Genomic DNA, 17,206 nt, shown 5'->3' with positions numbered 1-17,206 from the left:
TGGAGGAGGAGCTCCTACAAGAGCGTGTTTAGTTCTGGCTGGTCTGGGCAGGGTTGGAGATGCCCTGGCCATGAAGAGTGCATTAACTCAGGATAATTGGGGGTGGGGCTATGTGTGGGGATGGAGAGGGAAGTTGGAGCTGTAGTTGTTCCTCCATGTAGGCATTACGTGGTGCTTTGAGTCAATTCAAGGCAATGCCAGCTCAGAGACAATCTGGCTGCCAGCCTCTCTTCCACAGCCCTGGTGGGACTGTCTTGCTTGAGGAGAAGTCATGGCCTGTGGGGTGGCAACAATTTGGAAGCACTTGAGTCCTGTGGACCCTCTTGCAAGAATAACCCAGGTTCTTCAAAAACTTGATGCTTTTTTTCCCCACTACCCCCATGGAAAAGCTGCCTGCTCATGAAATTTCATCCTTGAAGCTGTAAAACTCCTCTCTGTGGGAGCTGTGCTGAGGCCTGCAGCCAGTTCAGAAGGCTCCAGTGTATTTGTAAGTTCATGTTTGCTGCAGGCTGAGCTGCTAAGCCTTCCTGCAGGCCTGGAAATTCAAGCACTCAAGTAAAAAAGGACCCTGGAGGATTTCCTGTGCCTGTGCTCATTGCCCAAGCAAGGAAGCTGTTCCAGATGGTTGTATCCTGCACAGCTCTCCTGAGATCTCATATCTGGCAGGAGCCTGGGCTGGTGCTGCCACAAGGGCAGTGTGACAGCTCTGTCTTGGGAAGGAGGTGTGGAGAGAGGAGACTTTCAGGAAGATGAGACTTTAACTTCCCTCAAGCTCTACTTTGAAGGGGTTTGCCATGACCAGCACAAGGGTAGATGCACTCAGTGTGAGCTAGAGGTGAGTGCTTGTCTTCCAACCTGTCAGCAGGGCTTCAGCTTCCTAAATCTCTGTTTACTCTGAGCTGTCTAATGCCCTGTTGCGAAACCATGTTTGAGACAATGAGAGAGTTTGTGGTTGGCTTTCACTGGGGGCTGGAGCAGAGGCTCGGCACTGCCCTGCCAAGCCCCTCCTGTCTGTGAGGTGCTCTCCTTGCTCTCCTGCCTCTGTTGGATTTGTATCCTGGTAACTTCCCTTGTGCTCAGGTGCAGAGAACTCCCTGCGGTCCCTGGAGCTCTGGGAAGCATGAACAAAACTCATCCCCAGGTACAGTTCTTCAGAAAAATCCTACATACAGCTGTTCCCTGAAGTACATGTGTTCTTGTCAGTGCTGTTTGCCTGACCTCTTTATCACTGCTTTCTCTGAGATTCTGAGTTATTTCTACCTACCTTGATACAAAAGAGTTGATATAAAGTGCTGGACTTGGTTAGTGTTTGTTTTACAAATGGGTAATTAAGGTTTAAAAAGGGATATGGTTGATTGTTTTGGGAATTAAAGGTGGGCCGTGTTTTCACCGAGGCAATTTTTGCTTGTATGTAACAATAATGGAGTACATGAGGTATTCCTGGGTAAGATGTGAGAACTAGAAAGGTGAAGTTTGTGTGGCTGTAAATCCCTTTTATCCCTTTCCTTCTAGAGAAATGGTGATGCAGCTACTTTTGGTTCAACAGAGTCCTTCTCTGGAGAAAGAGGTAATGAATAAAATGCGGAGTTCTATTAATAAAGTATAAATCAATGGAAACTATCAATGTAATACAAAATACAACCACTATTTATGGTCTGTTTGGACTGATTTTCCCTCTTTTCTGTGTAGTGAAATGTCCAGACTATAAAATTAATAAACTTCAGCTGTTCTGTGCTGGCCTGGAGCTGGCAGTCATATGTATAGTGGTATCATAGGTGATCCTTGTCTGTCACAGAAAGGCTCATAATGAGCTTGCTGTGGCCTTTCCCTATGTCTTAATAGCCAAACTTCAGCAAATTTTGCCCATACTCTGAAGGATGAGGTGAGATCAAACAGAACCAAATAGCAAGCCTGTAGATCAGCTTGCAACATTTCATCACCACCGTTATTTTATACTCAAGTCTGTTTGTAATTGTTGTGCTTTGTAGTCAGAGGTGTTTTGTAGACACAGACAAGCTATAATTCATCATTTCTCTTCTGAGCTGAAATCTTCTCTGTTTGGCTCCTGCTTGAGCATGACAGAGGGGGAGGTTGCTGGAATCAGGATCCTTTTGCTGTTGAGCAAAGGCTGTCCCTTCCCTTGAGTTTGAACACTAATAAAACAACTAAGTAAACACAAAGCACAGCTAAGACAAATACTAACTTAAAAGTTCTTTCTGTTCCTGAAAGCTTTTTAAAATTCTAATTAAAGATTTTAAAGTTCAGATACACCAAAATCAATGATACAGGCAGGATGGTCTTAAGTGACTGGTTTCATGTTTCTGAGATGACCACACCAATATTTTTTGCTATTGGTCAGTTGGTTTAGAGGCAAAGCTGCAGGTGCAGGTTGCTGAGGTGAGGGCAGGTGCCTGGTGTGGCTCCTCCCTGTGCTCCCATTGTGTTGCAGTGACTGTGGGTTTGGCCTTTAGTTTCTGCAGCTGGTTTGATTTATGTACCTGACTTTCTGAAAGCTGGAGTCCCTGGAAGGTTGCTGTGCCCTGGAGATGTTGTTAGGGAGGGAAAGGGCAGCTCTTTGGTTCCTTCTCACTGTTCTGTGCTGATAATCCAGCCTTGTTCCATGAGAGTGTGAGTCCTGCTTGGGGCAGAAAGCCTGAAGTGCTGTAAAATGAAATCTTACCTCTTGGGGAGTTTTGTTATGGGCTCTGGGAGGGCACCTTCCCCAGCCTTACACCAACCTGCCCTGTGTTTCAGTGTCACTGCTGTCCCACAGGGGTGGGCAGGGGTTTGGCCTTCATCCTTCTGCATCTGAGCCACAGGATGAGCTCCATGGAGATGTGGGGTTTGTGCCATTGGACCCCAGTGCTCTGTAGCAGCAGCACAAGTTCTTCCACACTGCAAGCAGCAAAATTCCCCACCAGGAGGTGTTTAATGGTGGAGTTTGGCTCTTTAAACTCAACTATCAACCCCTAACCCCCAGCAGCCCCCATCAGCCTCGCATGCAGAAACCCCAAAACGTCAGCCTCGTGTCCCTGCACTGTTCCCCTCTGAAACACCCCAGACCCTTCCTGAGTCCCTCACTCTCTCTCTTGCCTCCCCCAGGCCGCTGCCATCCATGTGGTGCCTGCACTGGCTGCACACAGAGACACCTCTGCATCTCTGCCGTGGCGCTGCTCGTCCTCGCGGCCGCCGTGGCCTCGGTGGTGGCAGCCCTGGCACTCCTGCCACGGGCACCAGGTTGTATCCCAAGAGTGGTTGTTTTTTCGGTAAGGGAGGCAGAAATGGTGCTGCATGAGCACAGCTGTACCAGCTTTGCTCAGCCCCAATGGCCACCAGCTATTCCCTGGCTCTGCTGTCCTGCTCCGTAGGGCTGGGATAACTCTGGGTAGCACTGTCATACTTAAGACTACTGGTGTGGTTTTCAGATTCTGCCATGAACCTACCAGAAATTAATCCTGGCCCCTGGTTATTTCCAGAACAAAAAGTTAATTTCAGAAACGCCCCCTTTACTTTCTTTGATCTACTCCTTGTATCACAAAAATGCTGGAAAATAAAGGTTTCTTGCTTTCCCCTCAGTGAACCGCCTCTGCACAGCCCCGAATAACAGGACAGGCTTCTTGTGTGACGACAGAGTGACTTGTGTCCCAGCCAGCTGGGTCTGTGACAGAGTCAGCAACTGCAGGAACGGAGAGGATGAGCAGGAGCAGCTCTGTGGTGAGTGGTTTTGTTGTGAGCATCCCCCCTGCACTGGTCTTCCAGTTGTGAGACAGCAGCCAGCGTTCCTCTAGCCCTGCTCTGTGCTTCTAGCTGCCTACGTGAGCAGATAGGCCTGGTAGAGCCTTTGTAGGGCAGATGCTGAGAGATGGCACTGCCCAAAACCTGGCAGGAATGCCAGGAATTAAAGACTCCAAGCTCGTCTGATCTTCCTAGGTTTTTTTTTTTTTTAAACCATGATGTAGTTTTCCTCCATCAGTGAAGCTGTATGCCTACATGGGTAATTTATTGTTCAGTCACCCTGGGGAAAAACTAAATAAAGCAGAAACCTGGGGCAGAACTTCCCCATTGGTTCATGTTCATTTGATACTGCAGGGGAGGTGTCCTGGCAGCAGCCTTTGGTGCATGCCATCCCTGTTTTAGCCGGTGTGTCTGTGCCTGGGGGAGTTCAGCAGTCCTGTGTGTGTGCCCTTGCAGGTGACTTGCCCCACAGCCTCCCAGGATACCTGGTTTTCTACTGCAGTAACCCCAGATCCTGGGTTTATGCTGACCAGAGGTGTAACGGGATGAACGAGTGCGGGGACTGCTCTGACGAGACGTGGGGCTGTAAGTCTGTCTGCTGGCTCCTGTCTCCTCTGCTGATGGGTTGCAACAGCTTCTACAGGTGTGGTGCTCGTGGATGCTGCTGGAAATGCCTGGAGGCTGGCACCCACCACTGAAACACAAAATAGCTGGGATAGGGTGTGAGTGTGAGCCATGCAGGCTCAGTCCCCCTGGCTGCCAAGGCTTCTGCATCAAAGCCTGGTTACACCTGGGAGAGGAAAGGCTCTATGCTTTGCTCCCAGTCCCAGAAATTGCTCTTCCTGCGTGGCTTGCTGATGTGGAGCAGTTTCATCAGGATGTGTGGCTGTAGTTAGTAGTAACCATTCAAACTGGCCTTTGGTAGCTGGTCAGCAGATGGGTGGATCTCCAAGCTGTGCAGGAGCTGAGTCTTGCTAAAACGAGCAGCAGATTTGCTCCTAAGTCACCCCCATGGTTTTGGACCAAAAAAAAAAAAAAAAGGGGGGGGGGGAAAGAAATTACAGTTAGCTGTTCCCCCCCGGTTGGCCTCTCTGCCATGAAGGTCATTGCAATGTCACACTCTGCTTGTGACAAGTAGCACCAAGCCAGTGTCTGCTTTGGTGGGCTCACAGTCACAGGGTTGTGACCAGTGGCTTTTCTGCTGGGGGAATGAAAGGATTTTACCCATGGAAGGAAGGAGGGAGGGGGTCAGTGCAACAGAAGCATTTCAGTTCCCTGTTTTCTGTCCTTCCAGCGGCCGCCTGCCCCCCGTGTGGGCAGGAGTGGTGGAGCTGCAGCCCTGTGCACTTCGAGTTCTGCTCCTGCATCCCCAGGAGGCTGTGCCGGGATGGAACCCAGCACTGCCTGGACTGGTCCGACGAGTTCGTCTGCACAGCCTGAATCCTGTCCCTGCTGGGGACAGCAGGGTGCTTCCCACTCAGCAGCCTCGGGGTCCTGCCCTGCCACCTGCTTGGGAAGCTCCAGCCCAAGCAAATCCTCCCCAGCAGCGCAGTGACACCGAGCAGGGACCGAGGGCGTGTGGCAGCCCTCAGCTGGACGCTGGCTGCGGGACAGCTGCCAGGAGTCTGTGCCATGTGAAGGTGACACTTCCTTCCTGGGCAGCACTGACTCGATGCTGGGCTGGAGATGCTTCACCAGCCACGGCTGGCACAGCCCTGGGCCAGGGGTTCCTCCTCTGTGGACATCCTGGGGCCTCTGCAGGCAGCCACACTGAGAGCTGCCCCGAGGAGCAGGAGCTGAGTGAGGTGAGGTGAACACACCTTCATAGTCCTGATCTTCACTGGCAGGAGAAGGAACACATCTGCAGATGGTTTCAGCAGTGACTTTGAGGGCTCTGTGTTGATGCTCCTGGGACACTTCCTTGGGAGTGCTGTGCTGGCAGTGACACCGTGGGGAGATGCTGCTCAGGCCACCTCCCGCTCTCTTCTCAAACCATGAAGGCCAGCACAGAGAGTGTAATGGCATGGAAAACTGGAGAAGCTTCAGGGCTTAGGGAGATAAATCATGTCCCTGTGACAGAGTAGCTGTCCCTGACAGCCAGGGCAGGAACCAGCATGTAAACAACCTGCCCTTCACCCAGGGCTGTGCAGCTTTGCAGCAGCAGGTTGAGAACAGCCATGGAGCTGGGATGGGTCTCACTGAAGTTGTCAAAGAAAGGAGGAAAAGGAAGTCTCAGCCTTGGAGCAGAGAGCAGCAAAAAATCAAGTGCTGCTCCTGGGGTGGTGTGGGATGACACTGGATGTGTTTGCTGCTTGTTTTGCTCCTCTGCCAGCAGGGTACAATCAGGCAGCCAAGCCTTCAAAGCAGTCCTCAGGATGCAGGTACAGACATGACACTGAAATTTAAGAAAGATGAGGTTTTCTCTGTTCCTTTGAAAATCTCACCTGTGTCTAAAACATCGAGGAAAACCCCACATTTACAGTGAGTACTCTTACTTTTCTAGGCCCAAAAAAAACATGAGGTGATCTTCTTCCCATTGCCACCTCAGGCCATAGATATTTAAAAATAAACCCCTGTTCACTCATTTCTTCTCAGTCCTGTGATCTGCAGCTCTGCCTGTCACTGTAACTCAGATCAATGGTGAATGTTGCTTCCAATTTGTCACTGGGATATAGCTGGAAATCTGAGAGATCTTTTTATAAATAGCTTTACAGTATTGTGACTCACACTCTGCCTGGAACGAGATGGCAAAACTCTGCATGGGGGAATGTTAAAGCTGCTTTTACTCACCTGTCTCTCTCCAGGCCTGGCCAGGGTGCACAGCTTGTTTTCTCTGTGCCTATAAAATGTCATCCCAGTGCAATAAGGATCTAATCAGCTGTTAAAAAAAAAAAGATACAGGAACCCTCATGCTCAGCACAGGGCCCAGGTAATGGGTTTGGTAAAATTAGGATTGGTAAAAAAATGTGCATATCTCCAGTGGTGAAAGGGGTGGCCAAAAATTCCATGGTGGCAATTGCACCAGAGGCAGCCTGAGGGGGAAGGCTGCACATCTTCCTCCCCACTGAGCCACTGTTTTGAGTCACAGTTTGTGCCATAATTTGTCTCAGAAGAGAGCTGATGTAGTTGTTAGGGGAAGGTATTAATAGCTTTGAGTTTCTGGGAAAAGAAAGTAGGATTTCAGTGCAAGTGTGCTTGTTTTGTTTGTGTGTAGTCCTTTTTTGAGGAAAATTCAGCAGTAAGGAAAAGACAAGGGGTTTTATTCTTTAGGCATTTCTGAGCTGAAGTTCATTTTCTTGGCCTCTTCATGGTTTCCAAGGATGTGCTGCTTTTCTTGGTGATGAAGTATAGTAAACAACAGTGTAAAAGGAAGACACCCTCTGAAGAAGCACTGTAGGGGAAACCTGGAGAAAATCCTTGGCCTCATGAGGCCTAAGAGGACACTGATGAGCACTGTGCACCTCAGCCAGTTTTGATGGAAACCCTCAGGGCAGGAGTTCAATGTTTAACAGTTACCTGCAGCATTACAGCTGCACAGACCAACACAGAACATTTCTGAGTGCCCAGGTGATTTACAGCTGATCTGCATCATTAATATTTGAATTATAAATGCCCCTCAGTATTTTCAGATGGAGAAGCACAATTGGTGTGTTGCAGGCACACTGAAAATGGGTTTTAAACCACAGAATGATCTCAAATGCAGTGAATTTGCTTGTAAGGGAGAATATATTACAACTGCAGATCATCTCTACAGTAACCTCATTCCAGCTCTCATTTCCTGGGCCAAAATGAGAAAGGAAGGGCACTTGTGTTCCACTTTGGGCATCTGCAATGGCTGTTGGTGAGGTGTTACTGCCTCTGCCTCCCTTCCCAGAGGTCTGTGCTTATCCTTTGTGCTCCCTCCCTCTGCACAGCCCCATCAGCACAGCTTGGTGCTTTCAGGCTGAGGTTTCTGTTCCAGCAGCACTGTAAACACCCCATGGCACTTGACAAGTCCAGTGCAGCTTCAATTCAGATGAGCTGCAGTGATTTGTGTCCTGCCCCTTGAGAGGCAGGAGAGGAGCAGGGATAGGACCAGCTGTTTTGGTGACAGATACCTTCATCAGAAGACTTAGTTAAGGATGACAACAAAAACTTTATTTGAAAAACTTATTATGTATTGAAAATATACAGTAGCATAACCAACCTTCTTGTCTCTATCCCTCCCCCAGCACAGGTTACCCCACAGGCATGGCACAGCAACCAGATTTAACAGTACTTTGTCACTCCCTCTCAATATGTCCAAATCCTGTCATCAGCAAGAGAACAACAAACAAAAGACCCACTTCTTTCTGACTCAGTAGGTATTTAACAAATCCCAGTCCTCCACAGTGAGGCACAGATGCTTCTGTTTGGAAGTCCTTTCTCTCTCTTGTTCAGCCAAAGCTCTTTTTCTATTGTTCTTTAATTCATGGCTGCCTGCAACCTCCTTTTTCAAAGGTAAATGGCAATTTTCAACGTTTTCCTTATAAAACTGCAAGTTTCCAGATGCTCTAGTTTCTGGCTCCACCAGTGTGCATTTGACTACTTCCTCTATTCTGCGTGTCTTGCCATCTACAAGCAAAAAAAAAATCAAGTTTAGATTTTGGGAGAAACAGAATTATGCTGTAAAATGCCTAACTTTTTGGTACAAATTGTTTTGGCCAAGCCAACTTGGAAATGTGCAGAGGAAAAAATATAATTTATATTTTGGACTCAGAGTTTTTTATCTGGGAGTCTAACAAACTAAAAAACTCACGTACATTGTAATGCAGTTACACAAAGGGCTGGAATTGCACACCTGAGATGTTATTTTTACTATAACCCCAAAGAGTATGGAAATAGTCCCTGTAGAAAATAAAATAAATCGGCTCTGTGGTGTCCATGCAGTTACGTACAGAAGCGAAGAGCTGCTACTCTGGATCTCAAATTGTCCTGGGGCTTCATGGCCTCCATAACTGCCTGCTCCCACTGCAGAACTGTCTGAAAGAGCAGATGAAGCAGTTAAAGTGTGTCTTGTAAAATTTACAGAAATATCATTGGGAACAACTCCATCCCTTGTTCTTTCCTATTCAGAGATTTTGTATTCTTGAAGGCAAATTTTTAGAGAGTACAAGAGGTTTAACCTCCCCCCCACTTACCTGCTCTGCCCATCCCTCTGTCTTGCAGTTACTGTGATCAAATTCTTTCAGAGGCACTTTTGAGTGAACCAGGCCTATCTGCATTTGAAGCCTCTTTATGACAGCATCAACATCCTGGGAAAAAGGGGAAATAAAGCAGTCAGAGGGCAAGAATTTTTATTACACTTGTCCAGTAAACTTTTTCGAATGATTTTTACCTTGAGACCTGTGCCAGAAATGTCCAAACAATTCAATTTCTTGAAAGAAAGAAGGTATCCAATTCCCACATCTGTGATTTTAGGGTTACCTGTAAGGCCAAGTAAAATTAATTAAGCTGTATGATGTGGAAAAAGATTATCAAAATAGCATGGAAGTATTTATTCCAAAAGCTAATACTGGAACAAGACTGACTTTGCCCCTCTAATTATCAAAATACAAATATTTACAATACCAATTCTCAAACTACTACAAATATTTCTGTAAGTAGCAAATGCCTGAGACCTCAGATCTGCCCCCTGCCTTCTGGGAGGCTGCTGGTCAAATCTGGGGTTGAGCACTTGGCTCATGGGAATCAACAAATTAATTGTATTCCTTCAGTGCTAAGGAGGATAAATTCTTTATCAGAAAGGACACAGGTTCTTTCTGTCATGAGACCATGGAGCACTTACAGGACAAGTCCAGCACCAGCAGATTCTCAAGCCCCTTTTTCAGCACACGGACGGGCGCCGTCATCCTGCGCAGGCCGGCATCTGACAGGGAGTTGTCCTTCAGGAGAAGCCTTTTCACACTGGCAGCAGAGATACAAACATGGAGTTTAAGGCCATTATTTCTGAGAGTTTTGAAAAATGTCCTAAAACTCTGTGTCAGAAGGGTCATCCTGTGCCAGCCCCTACAGGCTCACTGTAACAATCAGTGAGGAAGGAGCCTGGGTTAGCAGGAGTAACAAATATCTTTATATTTCCCTGCTAGCTCAACAGAAGCACCACTTGAGCAGCTATTCCCACAGCTCCAGTGACAAACTGATCCTAGAGCCAAACATTTGCCAACAGAGACAATAAGCTTCTTTATACCCTGAAGCTCTTTATACCAAGGCTGCCAAACTGAAATGCACTCAAAACTAAGAAAAAATGCTTGCCAGACTGAGAGAGGGCAGATTCGATAAGTGATCATAATCAATGATTTTAAGAAGATAATGAGGTTTTATAACATAGATTAACAAAATTCAGGAAAAAACATCACATTAAAGTGCTCTCTTCAGAACACTTCAAGATAAAACCTTGATGCAAAATGCACCAAAATCTTACAGTAACATAATATCCTTAATTAGCAGTCATCCTGCATAATGCTTCCAAAATTATCTACTTGTCATTTTTTTATACCAAACAAATTATAAAATTTACTGGTTTGAGATGTCAACTAACCAAATAATCAACATCCTGCTTGCAGAAATCTTCGTGTAGAACACTAGTTTGGTTAAAATTTTGGCTGAAAAATTCCCCCTTAAAAATAGGAAATGTAAAACTGTTCCAAATGTTAAAGATGCGTTTTTTTACCCAGACAATGAAAATTATAAAAAGTTTATATAAAACATTAAACAGTAAATTATCTGGCATAATTTTAGTACTTTTTATGAATCCGTATGTGCTTTGTGTACAATAAATTCTGTATTTTTTTTACCTGCAGAACAGGTTTTATGAACAAGCAAAATCTTCAACCTTACACTCCGTAGCCTGTGAAACTTCCCTTTAAATCTCAGCCTGATTCTTTGAACTGCTTAGTGGTAGGAAAGAAAGTGTCATTTTTAGCTCAAGAAATTGGTACCTAGACAGGGCCTCTTTGGTGAGGTGTTCCAGCAGCTCATGTTCATCTCCAAGTTTACAGCAGGAGAGATCCAAACACGTCAGCTCCCGGAAAGACTTAATTTCTTCAAGCTTTTCAGAGATAACCAGGTATCTGCAAAGCCAAAAAAAAACAAAAAAAACAAAAAAACAAAAAAACAAAACAAAACAAAACAAAACAAAACAAAAAAAAAAAAAAAAAAAAAAAAAAGCCATCAGTGCTCAGGCATGTAAGTCTACATCCCCAAGTGCCATAAGCACAATGCACTCGTTTCTGCTAAGTACCTATGTGAAAATTGACAGAAATTACCCAGCTGCACTAAGTACCTCTTTATGTGCAGCTGGCACACAAGCCTGAATTCCCAGTCTTCTCCTTAAATCACTGTCATGGTTTAGATTTGATGCAAAATATTGGACTAACAAGACTTCAACTTGCAAATATTGCTGTTAGGCGCTTCTTTACAGATTATTGCTGTATTATTTCAGAATAATGCAAAATGTCTCAGTTTATCCCAAGTCAGTTTCACAAACTGCTCTTCCTCAGTGCCTAGGGAGGGTACAGACAAACCCACATTCATCCAGGTTTCAAATCCACCTCAAACGTGGATTTTAAACAGGACAGGATAGACTTTCAGCAGCAAAATTTGATTTTTTATATATGTCGATAAAATGCTTGACTAGAGGTAGACGTCCAGGACTGCCAGAGCTGTGGCTACACCCTGGGCAGCAGTTACTCAGTGGGGTTTTTTTCAGCTGTGCTGGTTCCCTGGTCTGATTCACTCAGCAGCCACGCAAACATCTGTGCTGGAGCTATTCAGTAGGAGGTTCAGAGATGGGAACAAACCACTGAAGAATGGCAGGCATGAGTATGCAGTAATGAGCACGTAGCCCTCAGTACCTCCCCTGCAGTCACCTCTTGCTGTCCCTGTGGCAAGACAAGCTCCAAATTCACTGATCTCTCCTGAATTTACCTCGTATTCCCCACGGCAAGACACACCCTGAGGTCAGCATCTTCACTGCATAAACTGGGGGTGATTATTAATTTGATCCCTCCAGGAACACCTCCTTGTCCATGCAAATAAGAGGACCTTAATATCCTCCCAGTGTAATTTCACCCCACTCACACCCCTTGCCTGTGCAATTTGGCTCTGCAAAAAGCACAACAAACAGTCAGAGCATAAGCCAGTTCTTGAGAGAGATTATTAGCTCAGGGGGGTTCTGGAGAGGAGAGTGGGCTCTTTTAGAAATAAAATTAATCAGAAAATGCCTTAATGCCTTACTTCCTGGATTTCAAAGACTTGATGCTTAACTCAGCTTTCTGTAATGGCAAAAGATGCCAGAAGTAGCTTAATTTCTAAATTAAGCCCATAAAATTATCTGTGCTAGAGATAAAAAGGGAGTAGGTTTAAAGGATAAAACAAAGGATAATTGACTTCTACTCAAACATTCCTACTGTGCTCAGAACACCCTTGGCACTTCAGATGAATATGCCAGTACTTTGGTTTTAAACCATCCCTTTTTCAAGTGTAGAGATGGAAGAGAAGGGTTCTATTACTGAGAAAGACTTCAGTAGGAGCAAGGCTTTAAAAGCATAATCCAGTTTTAAACTTGGCAAGACTCTTTCAGTTAAAGATGTGGGCACTGAGAAGATAGAAAAACTAGTGCCGGTCTGTAATCAGGACCTTGTTAAAGTACAGCCACTATGGGGGTGGCAACAACAGTAAGGTAAAACCTGACTCATTTTCAAAGCCTGCAACTTACCCACAAGTCTGTATCTTCTTCTGAGCCCTCAAAATGAGACATGACAGCAAGCTTATAGTTAGTAAACCCGAACAATTTGCAGGGGTGTATTTTATCTGTACAGTCAGCTAAGTGTGTTGAAAAGCTTTTAAACAGCAATTACAGAAACATCCCATGAAATGCCTGAAAAGGCACTAAGCACATGGATTTCTACATTATTATTGTTAAAAATAGTTGCAGGTTTAATCTTCCACATAAGATCCCCTGTTGGCTAAAACAGATGTAGTCTGTTACCTCTGTTATGATTTGTATCTTAAAATGAAACATACAGCTGCACTTGTAGGAAGGGGATGGGATAAAAGGCAGCAAGCACAAGAATCAGATAGTGCTCAGGGCATTTCATTAAAATTAGGTGGTGTTATAAGCCCAAAATGTATTTTTATTTAATTTAATTTAGGGGAAGCTAGAAGCGTGCTAGCAGAAGACAAGATTTGTTAGGGGACACACTTACCTGTTCCGCAAGCACAGTGAGCACAGCACCAAACTGCCATAGGCTTCAGTGAATTTCTGCAGAGCTCTCAGTCCTGTCACTGGCTCTGTGAACTTTTGTCTTGCTTCTGCTGCCGAAAAGAGCTTTTCAGCAATCTGCTCTGGGAAACCAATCAACGAGTCAATGTGATCTACATTGTCAGAAATGTAACCCAGCACTAGGCTGAAGAGGGACTTGGCCGAGTAGCGGAGGTTCCCCTCCTTGGTGTATGTGAAGATGAAATGATCAGTCCTCTGCCTCCTTGCCCTATCATCCTCCCTGTTCATGCAAAGCTCCACTGAAAAAGTTCTGGAAAACAGACTAAAAGGTCTTGCTTTGGGAGTGACATTCTGTACGCCGCCTGCACCCCGATTTACCACGTGCAGCTTCCCATTTTCACGCACGTATATTGGCCCAGTATCCAAATGGCTTTCTGAGTGGAGACAGTACGACATTCCCCTCGACCAGCTCTGCAAAAACAAATCACAGACAGGTGAAGAACAGCCACAGAGGAAAACATGACCTAGGGAAGCCCCCGAAGCTGGCAGCTCCCCTTAGAGTCCTGAGCATGGCCACGTAGCAAGGAGGGCAGGCTGTGTGGAGCAGGGGTGTGAGCTGCCTGCCACCAAACCACACAGCCCATCCGAGTGGGAGCTGGACCCCGGGCTGGCTGAGAGGCCCGGGATAGATCCCAGGCCCGGGATGGAGACAGGGGCAGCGGGAGAGCGGCTGGGGTTGAGCGGGAAGTGCCCCCCACAACCAGGCCTGGCTCTGCTGCAGGCAGGAGCAGAAGGAGGAAGAGGAGGGCACATGTCTGACTGCAGCTGGGCAATGGAGCCTGCTGGAACCTCCCTCCCGGGGAGGGTGAGCATCTCCCGGTGCCCCTCCCCAGCCGGTGCCGGGGGGCTCTGGTTGGTGAGCGGGGTCCTGGCGGGGGGCAGGAGAGCTCAGAGCTGCCATGGCGAGGGGCAGGGCAGGGACAGGATCCTCTCACCTCCCGGCCTGCGGGGCTGGCGATCGGGTCCTGCGGGGCGGGGGGAGATCGGGCCCTGCCCGAGGGGGGCCGGGGGTATCGGAAGGGATGGGGAGGCGGGTGCGAAGGGATCGGGCCCAACCCGGAGAGGGGTCACGGGCTACGTTGGGAAGGGTCTGTGAAGGGACCGGCTTGTGCCCGGGGGTGAGCGCGCCGTGAGCGGGCACAGCCCCGAGGGGCGCCAGGGGAACGGGTGCCAGGGGAAGGGGCACAAGGGGAAGGGGCACAAGGGGAAGGGGCACAAGGGGAAGGGTGCCCGCCCCTCCCCGCCCGGGCAGGGAGGCCAGAATCCCGCTGGTTCCCCGATCCCCCCGGCCCCCACCTACCTGCCCCGGGAAGGGCCGCGCCGTCAGCCGGGCCGGGGCTCGGCGCTCCCGCCGCCCGTCCCGCAGCGCCCGCGGGCGGCGGGCGGGGCCGCGCGGGGGGCGGGCGGCGGGCGGGGCGGAGCGGGGCCGGACAGGGGCGAGCTCGGGTTCCCGCACCGGGAGCGGCCGTAGGGGAGGAGCTGCCGCCGTTGCCCGGGAGCGGCAGCCCCGCGGCGGGCGATGAGAGCCGCCGACTGGTGCCGGAGCTCGGCGGGGGCCGCCCTGGTCCTGGCCACGTCCAGCGATGCCGAGCACCCCGCCGAGAGCGTGGCGGACGGGTGAGGGCCGGGCGGGGGCGCGGGCGGCGGGAGCGGCTCCTCCCGCACGGAGCCCGCCGGGGCTGGCCCGGGCTCGGCGCTTCGCCCTCACGCTGCAGTCGCCACAGGGTGGAAGCGCCCGGGGCCCGCCGCCATTGCGCGCTCCTGTGTGGGGCCGCCCGGTGTAAATACCTCCAGAGAGCTGCCCCGTCCTTACACAGGGCACTGCTGAAAGTACCCCAAATAAAAATGCATCCCCCTTCCTTTTCCCCCCCTCTTTCCCCTCCTTCTCCTCGTCCCTCCCCTTCCTCGCTGTCCCCATGTTTATCCACCCTTCCTTTTTCACCTTTCTTCCCCTCCGCTTTCCCCCTTCCTTTCCCCTCCATATTTTTCTGTGATATATTTAATTCAAGATAGTTATAGATGGAAGCTGCAGTTGAAGATTTTGTCCTGTTCTCTCTACAGAAGTTCCAAAACATTTTGGACGACTACGGGCATGTTCCCACAGGAATTGATTATTGGTTTTCCCAAATGTGTAAAAATCAGCAAAGTCGCCATCCAGTGTTATTTGGGTAAGACTTTGTGTCTTGCCGTAGGTAATATTGCTATACTAAAATGTGTGTCTGTGCTTTAATAAACGTTCCCACAGGAGTGTCATAGTCTGTATGTAGCCACTTTTAAGAGATTCATAAACATTTAACTTCACATAAAGATTTAATTTTGCATGAAGATCCATTTTCACAAAGCAATCGTCCTTTGTATCCACAATCCCCATAGCTTAGAGAAAAAATAAATTAGTTAATGCTCTGAAAGTGTTTTGTAGTTGTAAAGTGATGGAATAAATATCAGTGTCAGTAAAGAATCAGAACTTGTGTTGATATTTTGAATTGATATATGTTTTAGTGCGGACCTTAAGGATTGAAAGAAGCACATCTAAAGACCCTGTGGGTTTTGAACAGTGTGTTGAAAAAGGTAAGACTTGAGTTTGTGGGTTTTTTGGGAGCAGTGTTGGTCTTTTTCAGTGAATCGCTGTAACCCCTCATCTATTTGTTGAGTAAAGTGTGGGGTGATGATATTTTATTAGACATTGATGTAACAGTCACGTTTAAGTGAATTTTGTTAGCACTGCTGGTCTCTGCAGCAGTTCGGAGAGTAAAATGCTGTATAAGGGCTAAAAGCACTACTTGTGCACTTTATGTTCCAAAAATTAAAAACAGGCTTACATAGTATAATAGAGTGCCATTTCCTGCATTGTTTGGCTTGGGGATTGGCTTTTTTTAGTGCCTCTTGGGTGACTTTTTATATCACTATAATGAGTAGGATATATATACACACAGACACTGGGATATTGCAAAAAAGTATTAAATCACCTGTAAAAATAAAAAAGAACAATGTCTATATGCAGTGTAAATTCATTGTCCTTGAACTCACTTGAACTCTGAGTCCAGTGAAAACTTCACTGCATTGCACATTATTCTTCATTATTTACCTTAAAATATATTTTCCAGATTTGCAGCACAGAGAAGGACAGCTCCAAATGGAAGAATTTATAGTGAGTATTTGCAATGTACATCAGTAGTGGTTCATGAAATGACATGTCTGGATTAAGTGGGGAGAAACCATAAAAAAACCAAACATTTCTTTATTTACAATTATTGTTCAGTTGGTGTTAAAGGGAGGAATTTGTAGATTGTGGTGTGAAATTGCACTTCCCAGCAGCTCCTCTGTAGATTATGCTATGAAATTGCACCTGCCTAGTGCTCCTAACGAAGTGCAAGGGCCCTTTCCAGAAATGTGGCAATTTTCCCTTCTTCAGTTGCTGCCTTTAAGGTTGCAGAATTCAGGAGGTGATGGGATTTTTTTTGAGTTGCAGGTCTGAGAACTTGATTTATGTGCAGTTCAAAAATGAACACTGGAGTATGCAGATCCTCGTGTTTAACAAACTTCTGCAAATGTGGTTTGGTGGTTTTGTTACTACAGAGAATGCAATAATGTTATTTTTATTCCTTCTGCAGCTTCCTGAGTTCCAAGCCACTTACTTGCGTTTCATCATCAAATCTGCCTTTGATCATTTCGTGTCAGTGCACCGGGTGATGGCAGAGGGCACAGCAGAGAACACTTGAGCCCAGCTTAAGTTTGGGCCCCCACTTTATTTTTTTATAAGGAAGTTACATTTCAATAGCTGCACTGCAGAGAATGTTTATTATTAGAACCTTGTATTAAAGTGGTTTTTGAAGGTATGGATGTGGTATGTATTTCTTGTTGGTTTAATGTATGGAATAGGATAGAAGAATATAGAATCATTTAGGTTGGAAAAGACTTTTAAGATCATCAAGTCCAACCACAACACATTGCAGTTGTTAATTGTAGTAACAGCTCTTTCATTTTGTAACCTAAACTGTCAGCCTAGAACACCTGAGCGTAACTGAGTCCATTTAAGGTAGTATATTTATATCAGGTTTACAAAATACATTAATTATAACTCAATTTCCTGTAAAATGTTTCCCTTGCACTCTGAGTTAAATAGGAAAAAAAGTATGAGCTACTTAAGTGGGATGTATTACTTCCTAC

The 17,206-nt window shown here is 46.9% G+C and overlaps 3 protein-coding genes across 3 annotated transcripts; 2 read left to right on the top strand and 1 right to left on the bottom strand.

Moving 5' to 3' along the window:
- Nucleotides 1-1,120: 1,120 nt before the first annotated feature.
- LDLRAD1 (low density lipoprotein receptor class A domain containing 1) lies at nt 1,121-5,302 on the top strand. The gene is made up of 6 exons (XM_053985323.1): nt 1,121-1,141; nt 1,513-1,567; nt 3,103-3,237; nt 3,577-3,714; nt 4,192-4,320; nt 5,030-5,302. Exons 1-6 carry the CDS (start codon nt 1,121-1,123, stop codon nt 5,173-5,175), a joined length of 624 nt encoding a protein of 207 aa, XP_053841298.1. The 3' UTR covers nt 5,176-5,302.
- A 2,548-nt stretch (nt 5,303-7,850) lies between these two features.
- Nucleotides 7,851-14,444, bottom strand: LRRC42 (leucine rich repeat containing 42). Its single transcript, XM_053984769.1, has 8 exons — nt 14,340-14,444; nt 12,963-13,450; nt 10,695-10,826; nt 9,542-9,660; nt 9,092-9,180; nt 8,895-9,008; nt 8,652-8,736; nt 7,851-8,328 (listed from the first exon to the last, which is right to left on the bottom strand). The coding sequence occupies exons 2-8, from the start codon at nt 13,433-13,435 to the stop codon at nt 8,072-8,074; spliced, it is 1,269 nt and encodes a 422-aa protein (XP_053840744.1). The 5' UTR covers nt 13,436-13,450; nt 14,340-14,444; the 3' UTR covers nt 7,851-8,071.
- A 6-nt stretch (nt 14,445-14,450) lies between these two features.
- On the top strand, nt 14,451-16,875 carry IFT25 (intraflagellar transport 25). The gene is made up of 5 exons (XM_053984776.1): nt 14,451-14,656; nt 15,101-15,207; nt 15,539-15,607; nt 16,144-16,187; nt 16,651-16,875. The coding sequence occupies exons 1-5, from the start codon at nt 14,559-14,561 to the stop codon at nt 16,756-16,758; spliced, it is 426 nt and encodes a 141-aa protein (XP_053840751.1). The 5' UTR covers nt 14,451-14,558; the 3' UTR covers nt 16,759-16,875.
- The last annotated feature ends 331 nt before the right edge of the window (nt 16,876-17,206 follow it).

The sequence above is a fragment of the Vidua macroura genome, chromosome 9, assembly GCF_024509145.1.
Source record: "Vidua macroura isolate BioBank_ID:100142 chromosome 9, ASM2450914v1, whole genome shotgun sequence".
Taxonomy (NCBI): domain Eukaryota; kingdom Metazoa; phylum Chordata; class Aves; order Passeriformes; family Viduidae; genus Vidua; species Vidua macroura.
This window is presented reverse-complemented; position numbering and strand designations above follow the sequence as displayed.